The 18,439-nt window shown below is 35.0% G+C and overlaps 2 protein-coding genes across 2 annotated transcripts in view; one reads left to right on the top strand and one right to left on the bottom strand.

The window, feature by feature from the left end:
• CEP85L (centrosomal protein 85 like) overlaps positions 1-18,439 on the top strand; it is a 173,712-nt gene that overhangs the window by 49,181 nt on the left and 106,092 nt on the right. The window contains exon 3 of the mRNA XM_030316238.1: positions 538-1,325. Coding sequence (XP_030172098.1) covers positions 538-1,325 — 788 coding nt within the window. The remainder of the gene's footprint in view (positions 1-537; positions 1,326-18,439) is intronic.
• On the bottom strand, positions 9,728-9,886 carry PLN (phospholamban). The gene has a single exon (XM_030316239.1). The coding sequence runs from the start codon at positions 9,884-9,886 to the stop codon at positions 9,728-9,730; it is 159 nt and encodes a 52-aa protein (XP_030172099.1).

Genomic DNA, 18,439 nt, shown 5'->3' with positions numbered 1-18,439 from the left:
CAAGATCATGACCTCAGCCGAAATCAGGAGTTGGACGTTTAACCCACTAAGCCACTCAGGCACCCTGCCCATATTTCTGATTTGAATTAGAGTTTGGGCAGGTGCTAAAATGTTTAAGTGTGGCATAGATTTCCACAGTTCAGGAAAGACCATGAAAAATACATTTTCTGGTAAAGTTATTTCTGGGCTGGATGATGAATAAGACCTCTCAGTGAGGAGATGGATTTTTCTTTTAAAAAAGTAAAAATAATTAAATAAGGTGACTATAAACCTGTTTTCTAGTCCTTTGTCATCTGTAAGTAGATAGTAAATGGGCATATATTCCATTGTGTATCCATTTTTAGAAAATAATATTTGAAAGTATGTTTGGTTTATTTCAGGTAAACATAATGATGATAAACTCATTTTGATAAAGTATCTCTGAAAAACTTGTGCTGGGAAACCATATTCAGATATTTGTTTTGGCATTTCACATTTAGACCCTTCCCCCCCACCCCCATTAATTATAACTAATTTGACATTCTTTTCTCTTTCCAGATCATTCAACTTCAAGTGGCACATTATCTTTTAAGCCTAGTCGTTCGTTGGTTACTCTTCCTACTGCCCATGTCATGCCGTCTAACTCCAGCGCTACAGTTTCCAAACACAGGGAATCATTGACGTCAGATGGCTCAAAATGGAGTACTAGCCTCATGCAAGCATTGGGAAACCACAGTAGGGGAGAACAGGACTCTTCACTAGACATGAAGGACTTCCGGCCCCTCCGGAAATGGTCATCTTTATCCAAACTCACTGCCCCGGATAACTTCAGCCAGGGTGGCATTGTACACACTGAAGAGTCAAGGAGTGGTTTGGAAAAGACAGGGAGAGGCAAGGTTTTAACCTCGCAACTAAGAACAATTGGGCCTAGCTGCTTACATGATAGTATGGAGATGCTTAAACTAGAAGACAAGGAAATAAATAAAAAACGATCGTCAACTCTGGACTGCAAATATAAATTTGAGAGCTGTAGCAAAGACGACTTTAGAGCTTCCTCCTCCACCCTTAGGAGACAGACCTTAGACATGACATACAGTGCCTTACCTGAAAGCAAGCCCATTATGACAAATGCAGAGGCATTTGAACCTCCGAAATATTTACTGCTTGGTCAACAGGCAGTAGGTGGAGTCCCCATTCAACCTTCTGTGAGGACACAGATGTGGCTTACGGAGCAGTTGCGGACAAACCCATTGGAAAATAGAACTACAGAGGACTCTTACAGTTTAGCTCCTTGGCAACAGCAGCAAATTGAAGAGTTTCGACAAGAAAATGAAACACCAGTGCAGGTATGGCTCAAAGTCTAGTGTTTGCTTCCCTCCAGTGGATGTTACGAGTACAGTAGCACACTTGCAGTAAGTGTATGACAGTGTGTCCACAGACACAGATGGTTTTGTTTTTCCTCTTTCCTACAAGTTACTAAGTTTATAAAAGTTGCTACAAGTTTATAAAAGGTATAAACTCCCAAAGTATTGTTTGGATAAACAAAAGTTAAACAAAGACTTGAGGCTGATTAACATGGAAAATTTAAAATCTTGTACCTAACTTAGTTTTCACTTTCCTTCTCATTTGTTAAGTGGGCATAAAATAAAGAAAAATATACTTAATTTAAAGAAACTTGAAACAGATATGGGGACTGGCACAGTATAATTGGAAAAAACAGTAATTCTGGAGTATGAGGTCTTGGATTTTATTTCTGGTTCTATCAAATTCAGAACCTGGATGATTTTCTACCTGTCATTTAATACTTCATTTCTTTGGGTCTTAGTTTCTTTTCCCTTTCTTCTTTTTTTTTTCTTGAGATATAATTGACATATAACATTACATTAGTGTCAATTCTACATCATAATGATCTGCTATGTATGTTTTGTGACCTTATCACCACAATAAATTTAAGTCTGGTTAACGTCCCTCACTATGCATAGTTTCCATTTTTTTTCCCCTTGTGAGAACTTGTAAGATTTTCTCTTAGCAACTTTCAAATATATAATACAATATTATTAATTATAGTCATCATGGTGTATATGATGCTGTACAAGTCACATCCTCATGACTTATGTATTTTATAGCTGGAAGTTTGTCTTTTGATTCCCTTCACCTATTTTGCTCACCCCCAGCCCATGGCAACCACCAGTCAGTTCTCTATATCTGTGATTTTTTTTTTTTTTTTTTTTTTAATTTTTTTTTTTTTCAATGTTTATTTATTTTTGGGACAGAGAGAGACAGAGCATGAACGGGGGAGGGGCAGAGTGAGAGGGAGACACAGAATCGGAAACAGGCTCCAGGCTCCGAGCCATCAGCCCAGAGCCTGACGCGGGGCTCGAACTCACGGACCGCGAGATCGTGACCTGGCTGAAGTCGGACGCTTAACCGACTGCGCCACCCAGGCGCCCCCGTGATTTTTTTTTTTTTTTAAGGTTCTACATGTAAAAGATCATATGGTATTTGTCTTTGACGTAATTCACTTAGCATAATGCCCTTCAGGTACATTCATGTCACAAATGGCAAGATTCCATTTTTTTTTTAATGACTGAATAATATTGTGTTGTATATGTACCACATTTTGTTTATCCAGTCAATCATCAGTGAGCACTTAAGGTTGCTTTCATGTCTTGGCTGTTGTAATTAGAGCTGTAGTGGACATAGGAGTGCATATATTTTGGGGAGTTAGTGTTTCCATTTCTTTCAGATAAATACCCAGAAGGAGAATTTTTTTTTTTTAAATGTTTTTTCAACGTTTATTTATTTTTGGGACAGAGAGAGACAGAGCATGAACGGGGGAGGGGCAGAGAGAGAGGGAGACACAGAATCGGAAACAGGCTCCAGGCTCTGAGCCATCAGCCCAGAGCCTGACGCGGGGCTCGAACTCACGGACCGCGAGATCGTGACCTGGCTGAAGTCGGACGCTTAACCGACTGTGCCACCCAGGTGCCCCTAGAAGGAGAATTTTTTAATTTTTCATTTTTTGAGGAACCACCCACACTGTTTCCCATAGTGGCTGCATAAATTTACATTCCCACCAACACTACACAAGCGTTCTTTTCTCTCCATATCTTCACCAACACTTATTATCTCTTGTCTTTTTGATCACCGTTCTCACAGGTGTGAGGTGATAACCTCATTGTGGTTTTGATATGCATTTTGCTGATAGTGATATTGAGCACCTTTTCATGTATATGTTGGCCATGTGCATGTCTTCTCATTTCTTCATCTATGAAATGAGAAAGTGGAAGTAAAGTTATTTATAAAGTTTTGGTGGTGTTTGAAATCTATTAGGTTTATAAAATAGAGGTGTGCTTATTTTAAAAAGATTAAGTTGGGTATCAAGATTTATTAATCAGTTTGAGGAAAGCACTTTATAAAATATCACATGTAAATAAAATGGGTGTGTATCCCCTAAAGTAACATGTAAATGTGTACATTTTTTTTAATCTGGAAATGTTTTCTATTCCAAGATAATTTCCACAGCTCATTTTAACTGGGAAAGCAATTATCTGTAGAATTTTCTGTAAATTCTATCATCCATTTTTTATTTTTAAAAAAATTTTTTTTTTCAACGTTTATTTATTTTTGGGACAGAGAGAGACAGAGCATGATGGGGGAGGGGCAGAGAGAGAGGGAGACACAGAATCGGAAACAGGCTCCAGGCTCTGAGCCATCAGCCCAGAGCCTGACGCGGGGCTCGAACTCACGCACCGCGAGATCGTGACCTGGCTGAAGTCGGACGCTTAACCAACTGCGCCACCCAGGCGCCCCTCATCCATTTTTTATTAACAATATTTTCTGAAACAGTATTACTGAAACAGTAATTTTCTGAAATTAATTCTGTCAGAAATTACAAACTTTCCCTTAGAGAAAACATTTAAAATTACTATTCATTACTGCTACTAATAAAAATAATAAAGATTAAAGGAATATATTCTATAGAAGGATAAGGAGATCACTTATCTAGAAACCTCACAAATCTGAGTATAGTCCCAAAACGTACACACACCCTGTTGTGCTACATTCACAAGAGAATCCTTAACACATCCCTTGTGCCTTCCTTACTCTTGTTTTGGGCAAGACTGCTTATAGTCTTGATTATGTATATTCAAATCACATAACCAAACAAGCATTATTATGATGTCTGAACTACAAATCAGAAAAGAGCAACTTAACTAGACTTGTGATTTATCAGTTCAAGTGATTGAAAGATAGGAAATGTAATTTTTAAAAGACTATTGTATTTTATTTTTTAATTAAAAAGTTTTTTAATTTTATTTTTGAGAGAGAGACACACACACACACAGAACATGACGGGGAGGGGCAGAGAGAGGGAGACACAGAATCTGAAGCAGGCTCCAGGCTCTGAGCTGTCAGCACAGAGCCTAACTCGGGGGCTGAGCTCATGAACCCCGAAATCATGATCTTAGCTGAAGTCAGATGCTTAACTGACTGAGCCACCCAGGCGCCCCTGTTATATTTTAGTTCTCAACTGCTTTGTGATTATAGGAGAACAGGGATCAGGCATATACTTTTCCAGCGGGTATTTTTGCACAGAATTGTAGTAGTTCACAGGGTGCTGAACCTTTAGTAGGTTGTGATAACCTAACTTAGTAGGTATGATAGAAAGGTAACTGAGAAAATTGGATGAATTGAATTGAAAGAAGTAAGTCCTAATTCACTCATTCTGCTCAGAGAAACCTCTGCTGTAAACTAGGTTTTTCCCAATCTTGAAGCAGTGCAGAGAGGCTAGGGAGCTTGGAGGTGCACTGTAGAACCAGACTTCTTTTTAAATCTTCTCCCTAGTACATGTAGAGGAAGCAGGCTACAAAGGGACAAAAGTTGCACACGCCCTGGAATGTCCTGCCTTTTGATTAACCAAATTTGGGATGGTTTCTTTGTAGTGCTCTTAAGTTTTGTAGTAGAAAGATGAAACCAGGTAAAGAACACTTAAGACACTTCAGTTGCTATGTTTAAATGATCACTTCTCTTATTCCCTTCTTGGACTATTACAGAAGAAGTCTTCAGTGCCTTCTCCTTGGAGCCTCCAAGTGTTGCCTTTATTATACAAGTTCTCATCTTAATTGTTTCTTAAAAGACTTAAAAAATTGACTTCCTTTTAGTCTAATTTTTATATAAAGGGAAGAGCCGTAATGAGGATTGGCCCATCTGATAAATTGGGAGAATGTGTAGATTGCAAGCACAACTGGCTAAACTCTCACCATGAAAAAACCGTCTTTTTACAACTATGGAAAGGAATTTGGCTGAGAGTCACAATCTAATACCACCATACATTATATAGAACTTTAGCTTATCTCATTTGATCTTAACAGGTTTTTTTCCCACTGCTTTTGTCCCTCAAAAGGTACTATTGTAATGCGGAAGGTTTTGCTCTTCTTAGGGATAATCATTGACTTAGCCTCGCAGTCTAATGTTCATGCTGTTCCTTGCTTCCCATGATTTCCTGCTAAATCAGAGTGCAGGTAGTATAGTACTCTGGAACGTTTTCCTTTGTGAATGAAGAGAAGCCATCTGTGCCTTGAGGTGGTTAGAATATATATACACCTCCGTGTGCAAACTGTCTTTGGGTCTTTTCTCTGTACTATGGTGTCCCTCTCCTGTCACCCTTCCCCAAATCTCTCTGACCCTACAAGGACTATGATAGAAGAGAAAAACAAACAACAAAGTCTTGTCTTCTCTTTGGAGAGAATGTATCCCTTACTATGTCCCTCTTGTATTTCTTCTGTGGGGAGCAGGGGAATGGGATGGGAATGGAAATTGTATACCTCTGTATAAAACAGTATCCATTGGGTTCCTATAAGCTCACAGTGCTTCTCTCAGGTAGTAGTGAAGAAATGGACTCTTTTTTTTTTTTTTTTTTTTTTTTTTTTTAAATTTTTTTCTTCAACGTTTTTATTTTTGGGACAGAGAGAGACAGAGCATGAACGGGGAGGGGCAGAGAGAGAAGGGAGACACAGAATCGGAAACAGGCTCCAGGCTCCGAGCCATCAGCCCAGAGCCTGATGCGGGGCTCGAACTCACGGACCGCGAGATCGTGACCTGGCTGAAGTCGGACGCTTAACCGACTGCGCCACCCAGGCGCCCCAGAAATTGACTCTTTATGGACAAAGTTGTTTATTCTTTTTTTCTCTTATATTCCCTAGGATGTTTCTAAGTTCTGGGTTGCAATTATTAAAAAGAGGAAGATAGGATTTTCTTCCTAATTAAATCATGCAGGGGCTGATCAGCCAAGATATGACACCTAATGATTTCAACATTTTTTCTGGAAAATTGATATTAAATCAAAAATGTAAATAAAATTTGATCAAATGACCTTAAGTGAAATGACTTGGTTTTTGTTTAACATGATAAGAGATTGAAAAAAGTTTTATTTATTTTATTTTTTTATTATAATTTTTAATGGTTATTTTTGAGAAAGACAGAGACAGAATGTGAGTGGGTTAGGGGCAGAGAGAGAGCGAGACACAGAATACAAAGCAGGCTCCAGGCTCTGAGCTGTCAGCACAGAGCCCAACATGGGGCTTGAACTCACAAGCTGTGAGATCATGACCTGAGCTGAAGTTGGATGCTCAACTGACTGAGCCACCCAGGCACCCCCTTTTTTTAAATGTTTATTTATTTATTTATTTTGACAGAGAGAGCTCGAGTCAGCGAGGGGCAGAGAGAGAGAGACAGGATCGCAAGTGGGCTCTGTGCTGATAGCAGCGAGCCTGATGTGGGGCTCAAACTCAGGATAGGTGAGATAATGACCTGAGCCGAAGTTGGAGGCTTAACTCACTGAGCCACCCAGGCGCCCCTGAAAAAGTTTTATTTTTAACATGAGAGTGTTTTTTGTACTCTATTACATACTATGAAAAAAAAGTTTTCTTTTTTTCTTATTTTTGTATTGTTTATCTTTAATTTTTTGTTTGTTTTTATTGGTTAAAAAAATGTAACTGTGCATTGAAAGATGTGGACCCTATGACAGTCTAAATAGTTAGGATGTGAGATTGTGATACATTTAATAGGTAGCTAAAAAGCATATAATTGGTTTTGTATACATGCTGTAGTAAATTAGTAATGTGTTTGACTTTAACCTTTCAATTTTTCTACATAGTATTGGCACATAATTTTATGCATTTTAAAGTTGTGCTTTTACTTACCGGCAGAGCAAATATTTTCTGAAAATTTATTATTGTCCCACTTTGCCTGAAGTCTAAAAAATAATCAAAAGGAGAAGTAAAAATCTAGACAATAGGAAATTCATTACTTTATGTAGGTCTGCCCTCTTGTGTCTGTATCAGGAAATCTTGATCTTATTTTATTTGAGAAAAGCCACTGAAAACCTACAAGATCAAAACTACTTATAATTAGATTGTTTTATGGTCATATCAGTTATGAGTTTATTAAAGAGAGATTTCACCGAGTTCAAAACAGTTCTTTTTATTGTAGGTGGTTTACATTAAACAAACATTTTGAACCAACTAAAGTATAAAAGGAACATTAAACATTGAAAAATTGGTTCATTTTTAGTACCCTGTAAATTAAGAGTAGAATTTATTCTACAGGAGAAAGAACATTTGATATTTAAAAAATTTTAAATACATTGTTTTATTATTTCTTACTCTTTACATATCATGATAAACAGAATAAATAAGTTCCATTTAAAGAATAGCTTTTTGTTCTATATTATAGTCTGAGTTACAGTATTCTGTAATTTTCAAGAAAAAGGTTTTAATTTCTGTTAAGGGCAGAATGAAAACAAAAAACTTACTTCTGTTTTACTTAGGAAAAACCCCATGACTTCACATTTTATAGTTTGATGTTGATGTTAGAGAGAACAATATAATGGAAGGCATAAAATTTGGCATTTCGAATTTTCCACTTATTTTTAAGATCAGTGCAGCTAATAATAGAACTTGGTTACTTTTTTCATAAGTAATTACTGACACCAGTGAGGTAAATGTATTGCTTGTTATTTATAAGCTTTTTAATTGATGTTAGGGATTTCCAGACCATAGATGAGGCTTTGCTGAAGAAATCTCCCTGTCAGTATGAGATCCCTTTTTCCTCTTTTCTCAGATATCAGTGAACCAAAACTGTCTCCCTCCCCATCTCCAGTACCTCTCAGATGCCCAGAAAAAAAGCAGTGTCTCCTAGACCACACTGTTAGTAGCACTTGTACTACAAACCAGAGTTGGTATACTGACTTTTCAAATTCTTTTAGTAACCTCATTTTGGCAAGTCAGTAAATTATGTGTTTTCTACTCTTTTAGTAATTGCTATATTAGTAATATGTCTTGAATTGAAGCTAAAATTATTGGATTATGCAGTATAGGTATAAATTACTTTAGGCCTGATTTTAAACTGAGTCAGATTACTTAAATCATGACATTTTGGTGAGTGTATTTTCCAACACCACTTTTTTTTTAACTTCCATTATGAGTTGGAAGGTATTTTTAAATGATCACAGGGGAAATTGAAAATGTATTCAGCAAGAAAATAATTGTAGATTAGCATTGCTGGATTTATAACTTAGCATGGTAGAATGGCCTGCCAAGTAGGTAGGTATTGACCATCTGGTTGATAGATTAAGGAAAATAGCTATATCCTCTTAATAAACAGTAGGACAAGAAGTTTGTGTCAAAATGTGATCAAATAATTAATTTGGGGGAACCCAAATTTTTATTTTTTAAATGCTTTAAATAATATATATTTCTTTTATTCTTTTAAAAATTATTTTCCTTGCCTACATTGAGTATGAGGTTAGAATAGAAGACAATCTATAAAATCATTCTAAAGTGTTAAGCTTTCATGATTCAAAAGACATAGTGTAGTAAGTTATATACTCAGATGATCAACTATAGTGCCTTAAATTAAGGTTAGATTCTAGTAGTGTATTAATAATTATGGCTAATTATACTGTCAGCTGTTAAATTAACCAGTAGTTCTCATCTGACGATCATAATGTACTAGAGAGGACAGATTTATTGTTAGCCTATGTATACAGATTCTGTAATTCTTTGAAAAAATTAAGAGAAATTTTATTTATGTAAGCGTATGGCCTTGCCTTTTCATATTTGTTTTTCATAAAGCTTAAAAATGTTAGTGTAGTGTAGAGAAAGAATACAATTTCTGTTTTAAAATGTAGGTTTTGAGAGTTACTACAAAGACTTCTGAATAATAACAAAAGTAAATGATGTGAGGAATCCATAGGCTATTTCAAATGATGACACTTCATTTGAGTGATTAGTTTGGTACAAACTTGGTGAAAACCTGAAAAATACTTAAACATCGGAGAGGCTTTTGCAGTACAATATACATTTACCCCAAAAAGTGAAGCTAATGCTTTATAGGTGAAGTGAACGGGTTAACAGTGCAGTTTCAAAACTAAACTTCTAGTTCATCCTCAGAAGAAATTTGGGATAGAAACTTACAAGCTCTGTAAAGGAATTTGGTAGTTACATTATACACACTTATAGTCATTTTGAAGTTAATTTTTGAAAATAAAGCTCCTTTCATGTTTACAAGATCCCACAGATGAATACATTTGCTAACAATTGTTTTGTTCTGAATCTTGACCTTTTCACAAAGAAATTCTTCTACTTAGGAAGTGGTCTGGTATGTAGTATTTCCCGTTCTTCATGGGATGACAGATTTTATGCTGTTGGTGACAAGTTGCATCACTGGGGATTGCAGCAGAACTTCAGAGAAGCATCACAATGATGCAGATCAACAAGAGACATATTAAAATGAGACAGAAATTTATAAATAGGTTCTGGAGATTTTGACGTGCTTGTTGAGGCATTTCAATGGTTGAAGCTCTTCTTATAGCAGAGCGAGTGAGGTATTGGACTTTCTCCATGATGCAAGGAAAGCAGGAAGTCTGAAGTTTTAAATGGTGAAGAGGAAGGTAAAAGCTGGCAGCCAGTTGTGAGCTCAATCACTGTCTTCCGTTAGGTAGCCTGGAATGATAAAATAGTGAATGGATTAGGATCATATGTGTAACCTATTCTCTGAACAGGTAAAAACACAATTTTGTTATTAATTCATCTTCTTCATTGTTATTTGTATTTATGACATCAAATATGTACATATTGATATGACATCAAATATTCATGCATACGCACACACGCACATACGTGTTTCCCTATATCTGTCCTGAGTGTGTCTTTTTTGGTAGGGTCACCGTGATGTCTCATTCGTCTTATGTTCGGAATGTTAATGACTGCAGTTTTTGCCTCTCAAAATGACTAGCAGTATAGTTAGGTTTAGGGTGCAGCTCATTTTCCACTATTCCCTTGAGCAAAAGTTCTCACATACATAGTTTTATTAAGACTATTTCTCTGAGAGCATTATTGTTGTGAACATTAGTGCATTGATAGCTTCAGAGAAAATCTGATAAAAAGAAATGCATACAATAAATTATTTTCCAGATGTTGATTTTAGTCCAAAATAAAATAGTTAAATGAGAAGTCTTTTATCAGAACTATAGATTCAAATGTTTGTCATTCCTTTTTATGATTTTATAGTTTTGTAGCATATGCTGTCTTGAGTTACGTTTTAACAAGACGATATTAAATACTGAAGACTGTCAGGCTCAGAAGGCATAGTAATAAAACCATCACTATCTCACTGTGTACACAGTTCTTATTAAAAAAATTTTTTTTTAATGTTTATTTTTGAGAGAGAGACAGAGTGCAAGCGGGGAGGGACAGAGAGAGAGACACACACACAGAATCTGAAGGAGGCTCCAGGCTCTGAGCTGTCAGCACAGAGCCTGATGTGGGGCTTGAACCCACGACCGTGAGATCATGACCTGAGCTGAAGATGGATGCTTAACCAACTGAGCCTCACAGGTGCCCCTACGTAGTTGTTATTTAGAAATGGCCTGTACTCAAGAGCAGTGGTTTCCGTTTGCTTTTTTTCAGAGCTTCCATAAATTATTCTGCCTAATTAATTGATTAGTTTCTGCCTAATTAATTGTGGTAATTAATGAGACAAATAAAACTTAATGCATTATTATAGAAAAATTAGAGATTAGAAATTATAAATTGAATGTCTGGAGATAATAGTTTACAAAGATTTGGGGATATTTTATTGTCAATTAGGATATTTCTATATAAATTTTGAAACAAGAACAATTAGAAATTGAATAAAATATAACCATAATCAACTGCCCAGAGATCATGGCTGTTAACATTTGTTGTTATGTAGCTGTTGATCAAGATATTACCACCTTCCCCAGCTTCCAGGTTTCATTTTCTCCCTAATCTGTATACATCATGTGAAAACCCAGTTCAACCAGTAAGCTCTGTTTCTGAGAGAGACCAGTGCTGAAGAGAGCAGAGGGGAGAACTAAAAGAATGGGAGAGGGGAATATATATTTTAGGCATGATCAGGGAGAAGGAGGCATTTCGTGTTCCCAAAACACCGTGTGGTATATGGTTACATTCTGTAGTTCTGGTACCTCATCTTGGCTCTGTTAGGTTTGAATCATATATTAGACTGGGTTTTCATTTGGCTGTAGGCTCTGGCCTCCTTTCTGGTATTGGTATGTAGTGAGGAGATCCAAACAACTTACTAACATCAAACTTCATTCTCTTAAAGACTTGGTTACAGCCTGTGTTTCTCTGGCATATGTATGTTTGTAGCATATATTCCTCACTGTCCCACAGCAGTGGCTGTTAATTTATAACACCCCTCTACTTAGTAGATTTTAGAGCAGCTTAAGTATGTTTATTTAATTTAATTACTTTTGTTTGAATTCCTCAGATAAAATACTATAGGAATAAAAGCTTTTTTTTTTAAAGAAAATGAATTTTTAAAGTTTTTTCCTGCTTATATTTATTTGTGTGTTATAGATATAATGAATTTATACTATTGGGTAATGGTGGGGAGGATCCCATTATTAATTTTTTTATGTATTTGACTAGTTTGTAAGAGGTTATATAACAGAATAGTAAAGAAAGGAATGCGAACTAACATTGGTCATCCCTATTTGAACTTACATTTCTGTGAAGTCCCACAACTTAAATGGTCTAAAAATTCTGAATGTAAATTATTTTGAGATAAAACATAGAAAAGGAAGAAGCTGTCTAGTTGTTCCTCACGAAATGTGTATACACGAGTCATTCCCTACCCTGACACTTTGATGAGTGGTACTTCAGTCACATGAAACATGTCACCTTTCCATAAATACTTCATTGCCTTTTTTGATTCTGTCTTTTGCACATGTTGTTCTGGCTTTGCCTGGAATGTCTACCCTCCACCCTCCCCCCTCCCGGTCTACCTTTGATTCTTTGCCAGGCAAACTTCAGTTGATCCTTAAGGCCCAGTTTAAATATCACTTCCTAATGAAACTTTCCATTACTCATTAAGGTAAAATTGGTTGTCACCTCTGCTGGTTTTCAGTTGGGTTTTAGTGTTACCTATTTCAACAGTGCTACAATTTTTATTTACATGTCCTTGCCCACAAGTAGGCTTCTAGTTCATGAGTATAAGGAACCACATGTTTATTTTGTGTTCTGGTATGCAGTGCATGATTGTTACTATTTGAATAAATCAATGAAGTTGAACAAGGAATTCTTATGATTTACTTTACTGTTTCCAGAAGATTGTTAATTTTCTAGTGCTGTGGCTAACAGATTAGCCAGTTAGAATAACAGAATTTGATAGTTGAACACATAATCTCCAATATTCTTCTCAAGTCTCTATTACAGGTGAAGGAAATGAAGCTCAGAGGATTACAGCTTACATAAGTTGTTGTTAATGTTAACATTAACCTGAACGAGGCTTTGTTCAGATGGGTATTTGGTGTTTGTGAAATATAAACAGTTAGGCCCTAGAAAGATGAACTCTTCTGATGAAAGTATGATGAATACGTTTTAAAGATATCATAGCAACAGGCAGCTATGTTCCTGAAAACAAATTGAGTGTAAAGCCAATAATCAAAAATAGTGTCATTTCCTGTCAAACTTAGAAATATGTCGTTATTCTAAACTAATTTGTAGCTGCTTAGAATCTTATGCTAAAACCAAAACCAAATCTGCTTTATATACTGAAATGTTAGTTGTATGCCTTCAATTTATTGGGCCTGATTTATTTCCCAGTGCACAACCTGAAATGTGTTGAGTCCTGATTCTACTGAACTTCCAAAATATGTATGATGATAATTAACCCAGAATTCATCCCTATAAGATGGGTCTTCCTGTCGCACATTGAAAATTGAAAAGCTGTGTGGCAACAGAACAATCCTATCTTTAGAGTTGTCTGTGACCTTCCGTGCATCATAATTTATGACATGGTTGTCAGGTGTTTACCATTCTTTTCTCTGCACTCACAACATCCTATGAGGTTAGAACTCCTACAGTCTTTTTTACCCCTCCATTCCTTAGCTGGTAATAGAGTAATACTTGATGGAAGGCATAGAAAAAGTAGTTTCATTAATTTAGGATAATCAGAAAGAGATTGTATTGGGAAGTTGTGAACTTGCATCTGGCACCAGTAGCAATGGAGATAGAAATTAGCCCTGCTCCCCTTTTTAAAAGAAATGTGTAGATTAGTTGTTTGGGACAGCAGGAATAGAACACTTTAAAAGTTAATTCATCACCCAGGCCCTAGAATCAGAATATTCAAACTATGAAATACTCTTTGATAGGAGTTTTTGACAGAAGGTTACCCACAGAGTATTTTGTTGTATGTCTGTGGGATCTATTCTAATTTTTAGAGGAATGGGAAGAATAACTCTACTATTCTTTGTAGGATTTATAAAGTTTTTGGTTGTCCACTTTTCCTGATTTGCTCAAAAAAGTGAAATTGAGAAGTAAATACTGTCAAGTTCAAGATAATACTCTGTTTCTTTGAAGTAGAAAAAGGAAAGAGACAAACCACATGGGATGCTAATCTTTCAACTAATATGCCATGGTAGGCAACATTTTGGATGGAAGGTACTGTGTCAGCTTCTGCAGGGGTCCTAACTTTGTAGTGTTTCCTGTTTCTTAATTTATGAGATACATTCTTGTGCAAAACAATCCTCAGTCTCAGTAGACTTTGGAAAACTTTTAGTGGTCTGCTTTATTACTTGCTAGGACATTGAAGCCTTAACAATGCTGTGTATGGTAAGCAGTAATCTTCATCCTCAGTGCTTTGCATGACTTTCTGAACTTCAGTTGTTTGGGGGTGCTTTCTCTGCTGAAACCATAAATTCCTGAGATTCTTTATATTTGGGGAATTCAGAATTTTGCTTCCTTTTTGGCTGCTTATTCTTTTAGTAAATCTGCACATATTTTCCCAGTAAATTCAAGTTTTCCAACACTATAGTCTGACAAATACTTTCTAAGAATTTTTCCCATGTAATTGGTTCAGAAGATTAGACCTATGTATATTAAGATTATTTTGGGGTTTTATTTAGTCTTACTCTTCGCTGTCATTTTCACAGATAATCTGGAAGTGATTGTGTATGTATTTTTTTGACTTGTTGAATTAAATCAGGACAGTTCGTCATTAGAATCATAATCAATCTGTTGGCATCCAGAAGTTCACTTTGGTGAAATACTTTTCCGTTTGAGATTGCCTAACTTGGAGGTTCTGTTTGAAGTTACTTTGTGGCAGCGGTATTCCACAACTTTGTTGGTCCACACTGGCTATCTTAAAGAATCTTCAGGCTGCTTCTGCCTAGTTATGAAAAGAATTGTGTAAATATAAAAATCTCAACCTCTAAGTTGACCCCATAATGACATTATCACTGTAAAGCTCTGCCTTGAGGAAGATCCGTTAAACAACAGCATAGAGAGATTTTTCTCTTTGAAATTGTCACATTGCTGTTGCTATTTTGTCTGTAAGCTTGTCCTTGTTATCTGTTTATTATGTTAAAATTAATTTAGTCACAGTTAAAATATTCTTTTTAACCCTGTAGTAGTTGAGACTTCAGATTCTTCTTTTGGGGGAAAAGATGTGTGAAGGGAGTGTAGGGGGAAGTTTTAAGGAAAAATGAATGCCAGTTAAATATACCCCCACTAATCTGAGTGAATTGGTCTTTTTTTTTTTTTTTTTTTTAAGTCCTTGAGGTGGAGTACATTTATAAAAGCACTAGAGGTCCTCAGTTGACTGTGAATGCACTTGAGTGGAGCCATAGGCCCAGGCTTCATTTTCACGTGGTTATTTGGTAATACATGCTTCAGAATTATGTAGGGTAAGAATATTGAAGTACAATTTCTAGAAATGTTCAGAGAGACAATGTATTATCTGATTTACATAATTGTAATTTAGATAGATTATTTCCTTGATTTTTAACCTTTAGGTTTATTCCTTTGCTGCTCTGACCAGCAGTGTTAATTGTGTAGATTTAAGTGAGTCATTTTCATAGCATAAATAACAAGGCAAGATTCCTCTCTTCAAGCATTTCACAATAAATGGGGTGGGATACTTTAAATGGTAGAGTGTGAGGAGGTCAGTAATGAAATTGAGGAAAGGTAAGGGTTTAATATTGGAACTGGAATATAGTACAGAACTGTGGTTTTTGTGAAAAGATTTGAGAAATTAAACTTAGTTTTTAGGTATATAGGCTAAATAGATTAAAGGCATGAATATTTTGGGAATGAAACAAATTAAATAAAAGGAAACATTGATTGTAGCATGTTACATTGTTTTTAAAGCCTGTGCAGTTATTTTGAGTTTTGCCGTCCATGGTTTATTGCTTAATAACAAGGATATCTATAACTTTCTAATATCCCTGACTTTAAAAGTGATTAGGAGGATATTATATAGGTTTTTAAGGGTATAATGCCCCATGTGTAAAATAGCTTTAAATGAAATGGAGTGGTTTCAAATTGAAATAGAAGTTTGTGTCCTCTAACTTTACATTTAGAGTACCATTAACAGTATTTGAAGTCTTTTAGTTTATTTTGCTTTGCCAATGTCATGATGTATTTTTAAGCCATGTTGACCAGTGGATGTGATGTGCATGTGGTTTAGAGTTCTAAAATTTTGGCTCCTGCCAAGGTACCACCATTTCCTAGCTTTGTGACCTTGTAATTCACCTTTTTGCATCTGTTTCCTAATTTGTAAAATAGAGATGCAGCACCAAACATACAGGGAGTTAAAAGGATCAAATGAAATATTTGTATACAGCAGTACATTTAGAAGATTGTTCAATAATAAAGAAGGAAGTTTTAATGGACCCTCTTTATTTCTAGAATTGGCAATAAATATACAGTCTAACTTAGAGAGTTAATCTAATCTTTACATTTAATTTTTACTTAAACATTTAATGTGTTAATTTAACACATTACACAATATATGACATAATACATTTAATACATTACAATGTTTATTTTTTTTACAAATTTTTATACAAATATTTTGTTTATACAGATGTTCTATTTCCAATTAATTAGAATAAGAAATAACATATAAAAATATATAACCAAATGCACTTTTTTCTAGAATATTATTTTCCTTTATGTCCACTGTCAAAAACATTTTGATATTTGCGTTTTAGGAAATGATAGTAACTGACTTAGTAAAGCAACTTACTTTAGCCTTTTTCACGTTTTTAAAACATTTTTCATAATTTAAAAACATCCTTCATATTTCTCCTATTTCATCTGATACTTTTTTTTTTTAGCCCATAGTTTTAAAAATCCTGTCTTCAGCAATAAAAGCAGTACTTAAATTTCACCTTATGATAGAGATAAATTGGGACAAAATGTCTGGCACTAGGGCATTTATGTTTGAAATTTGAACAACAATCACAGTAACTGTGTGATTTCTATTAACCTGTACACATTTTTAATCTAAGGATAGCTTTAATAGCAGAATTTGTGCTCTTTCTAGAAATTATTAACTTTTTGGAGTAATATGTGACGTGGTGAAATTCTGGTGTCATAAAAGAGCTCATGAATATCTCATTTAAAGTGTGAGAATGTAATTTGATAGGTATTTGTGTAAAAATGCATAAATATATATATATATAAAACACCAGCACCAAGTGACTTTTATATGATAGCAAAGGAAAAACATTTTATGAGTATAAAGGTAATAGGAGACAATTAGAGTACCTCAGTGGTAGACAAAAATTAGAAATGTTTTTGCATGTCTGAAGGAATTCTGCTTGTGGAATTATAAGTTCTTTTCTGTAAAAAGCAATAGAGTTAATTTGTCATAAGAACTTAGAATTCTAGAGGTAAATTTTATTTTGTGGCATACATATGAAAATAAAAATTAGATAAAATTGATGTAATACTCTTTGTGTCCTGGCAGAGATTTAAGAAGGAAGACACATTTTGTATATTAAACTGAGGATTGGTAATATGAAGAGTAAGTGGAATTCAAACAGAGGTCATAAAATTTATTGTATCATCTTCATTTTTGGGCATTTTTAAAATTTCTTTCTCCCTTGTCATTCCCCCCTTCTAATTGCAGGATAGAATAATGAGAAACCATGGAGAATGGTAACTTGATAACAGCATGTTCATTATTAATAGGCAGAATAAACATTTTATCAAATTAACTCAAATGAGATACTTAGGAATATTCTGCCAAAGTAATGTCTCTGTATTTAAAAAAAAATGCTGAATTAGTATTCCCTAATTTTACATGTGTTTTTGATGGGTGTTTAAAATTTTCTAAACTTGGTATTCATGATATAACGCTGGATTTCATATAAGTAACCGAATTTATTAAATCTTAGAATTCTTTTTAGAAGTGTTTGTTAAAAGTTTAGTGGACTTTATAGAGAGGGAAAAAGTGTTTAAACACATTTTAAAGGTAGGTTGTTTTATATTGTTTAAAACTCTATTAAATATCTACTGTAAGGAATCATCATATTGGAATAGTCATGCCAGCAATATGCATGTTTTACAATCACATGTCTGTTCATAGTGTCACGGATGCAAATAGAAGCCCAGTCCTATCCTGATTTTCAGCACAGTAACATATCAAGATGAAGCCATTGTTTTTGCGTGAAGAAATAAAATCTCCACTACCACCAAATAGGGTAACATAATTGAAAGATATTTTAGTTGGCAGAAATTCATTTTTGAAAAGCAAAATAAAAATGAAAGTCAAAAATGATAAACCAGTAACCAGGGTCAAAGGTGATGCAACCCTTGTTATTTTAAATTTAAATCTTGTTTACTGTCGCTCAACGGATATGCATTTATTTAGAGATTAAGGTTTTTGTCATATTAAGCATTTTATTTAACCTTTGAACTGAAATTTATAAAATATGATTAAGTTTTGAAAAAGTTAAGTAATTTTGAATATTAGAAAGCAAGAATGACCAAAATCAGTGAAATCTTTTTCTTACCTTGGCTGTTGTGATGATCACAATATAGAGAGTATTGTGAGTTGTATGAAGTCTTATCGGTGTTTAGTTAGAAAGTTTTCTGACTTGTTACCAGACTTCTGGGAACAA

This window comes from Lynx canadensis, chromosome B2 (genome assembly GCF_007474595.2).
Source record: "Lynx canadensis isolate LIC74 chromosome B2, mLynCan4.pri.v2, whole genome shotgun sequence".
Lineage (NCBI taxonomy): Eukaryota > Metazoa > Chordata > Mammalia > Carnivora > Felidae > Lynx > Lynx canadensis.
This window is presented reverse-complemented; position numbering and strand designations above follow the sequence as displayed.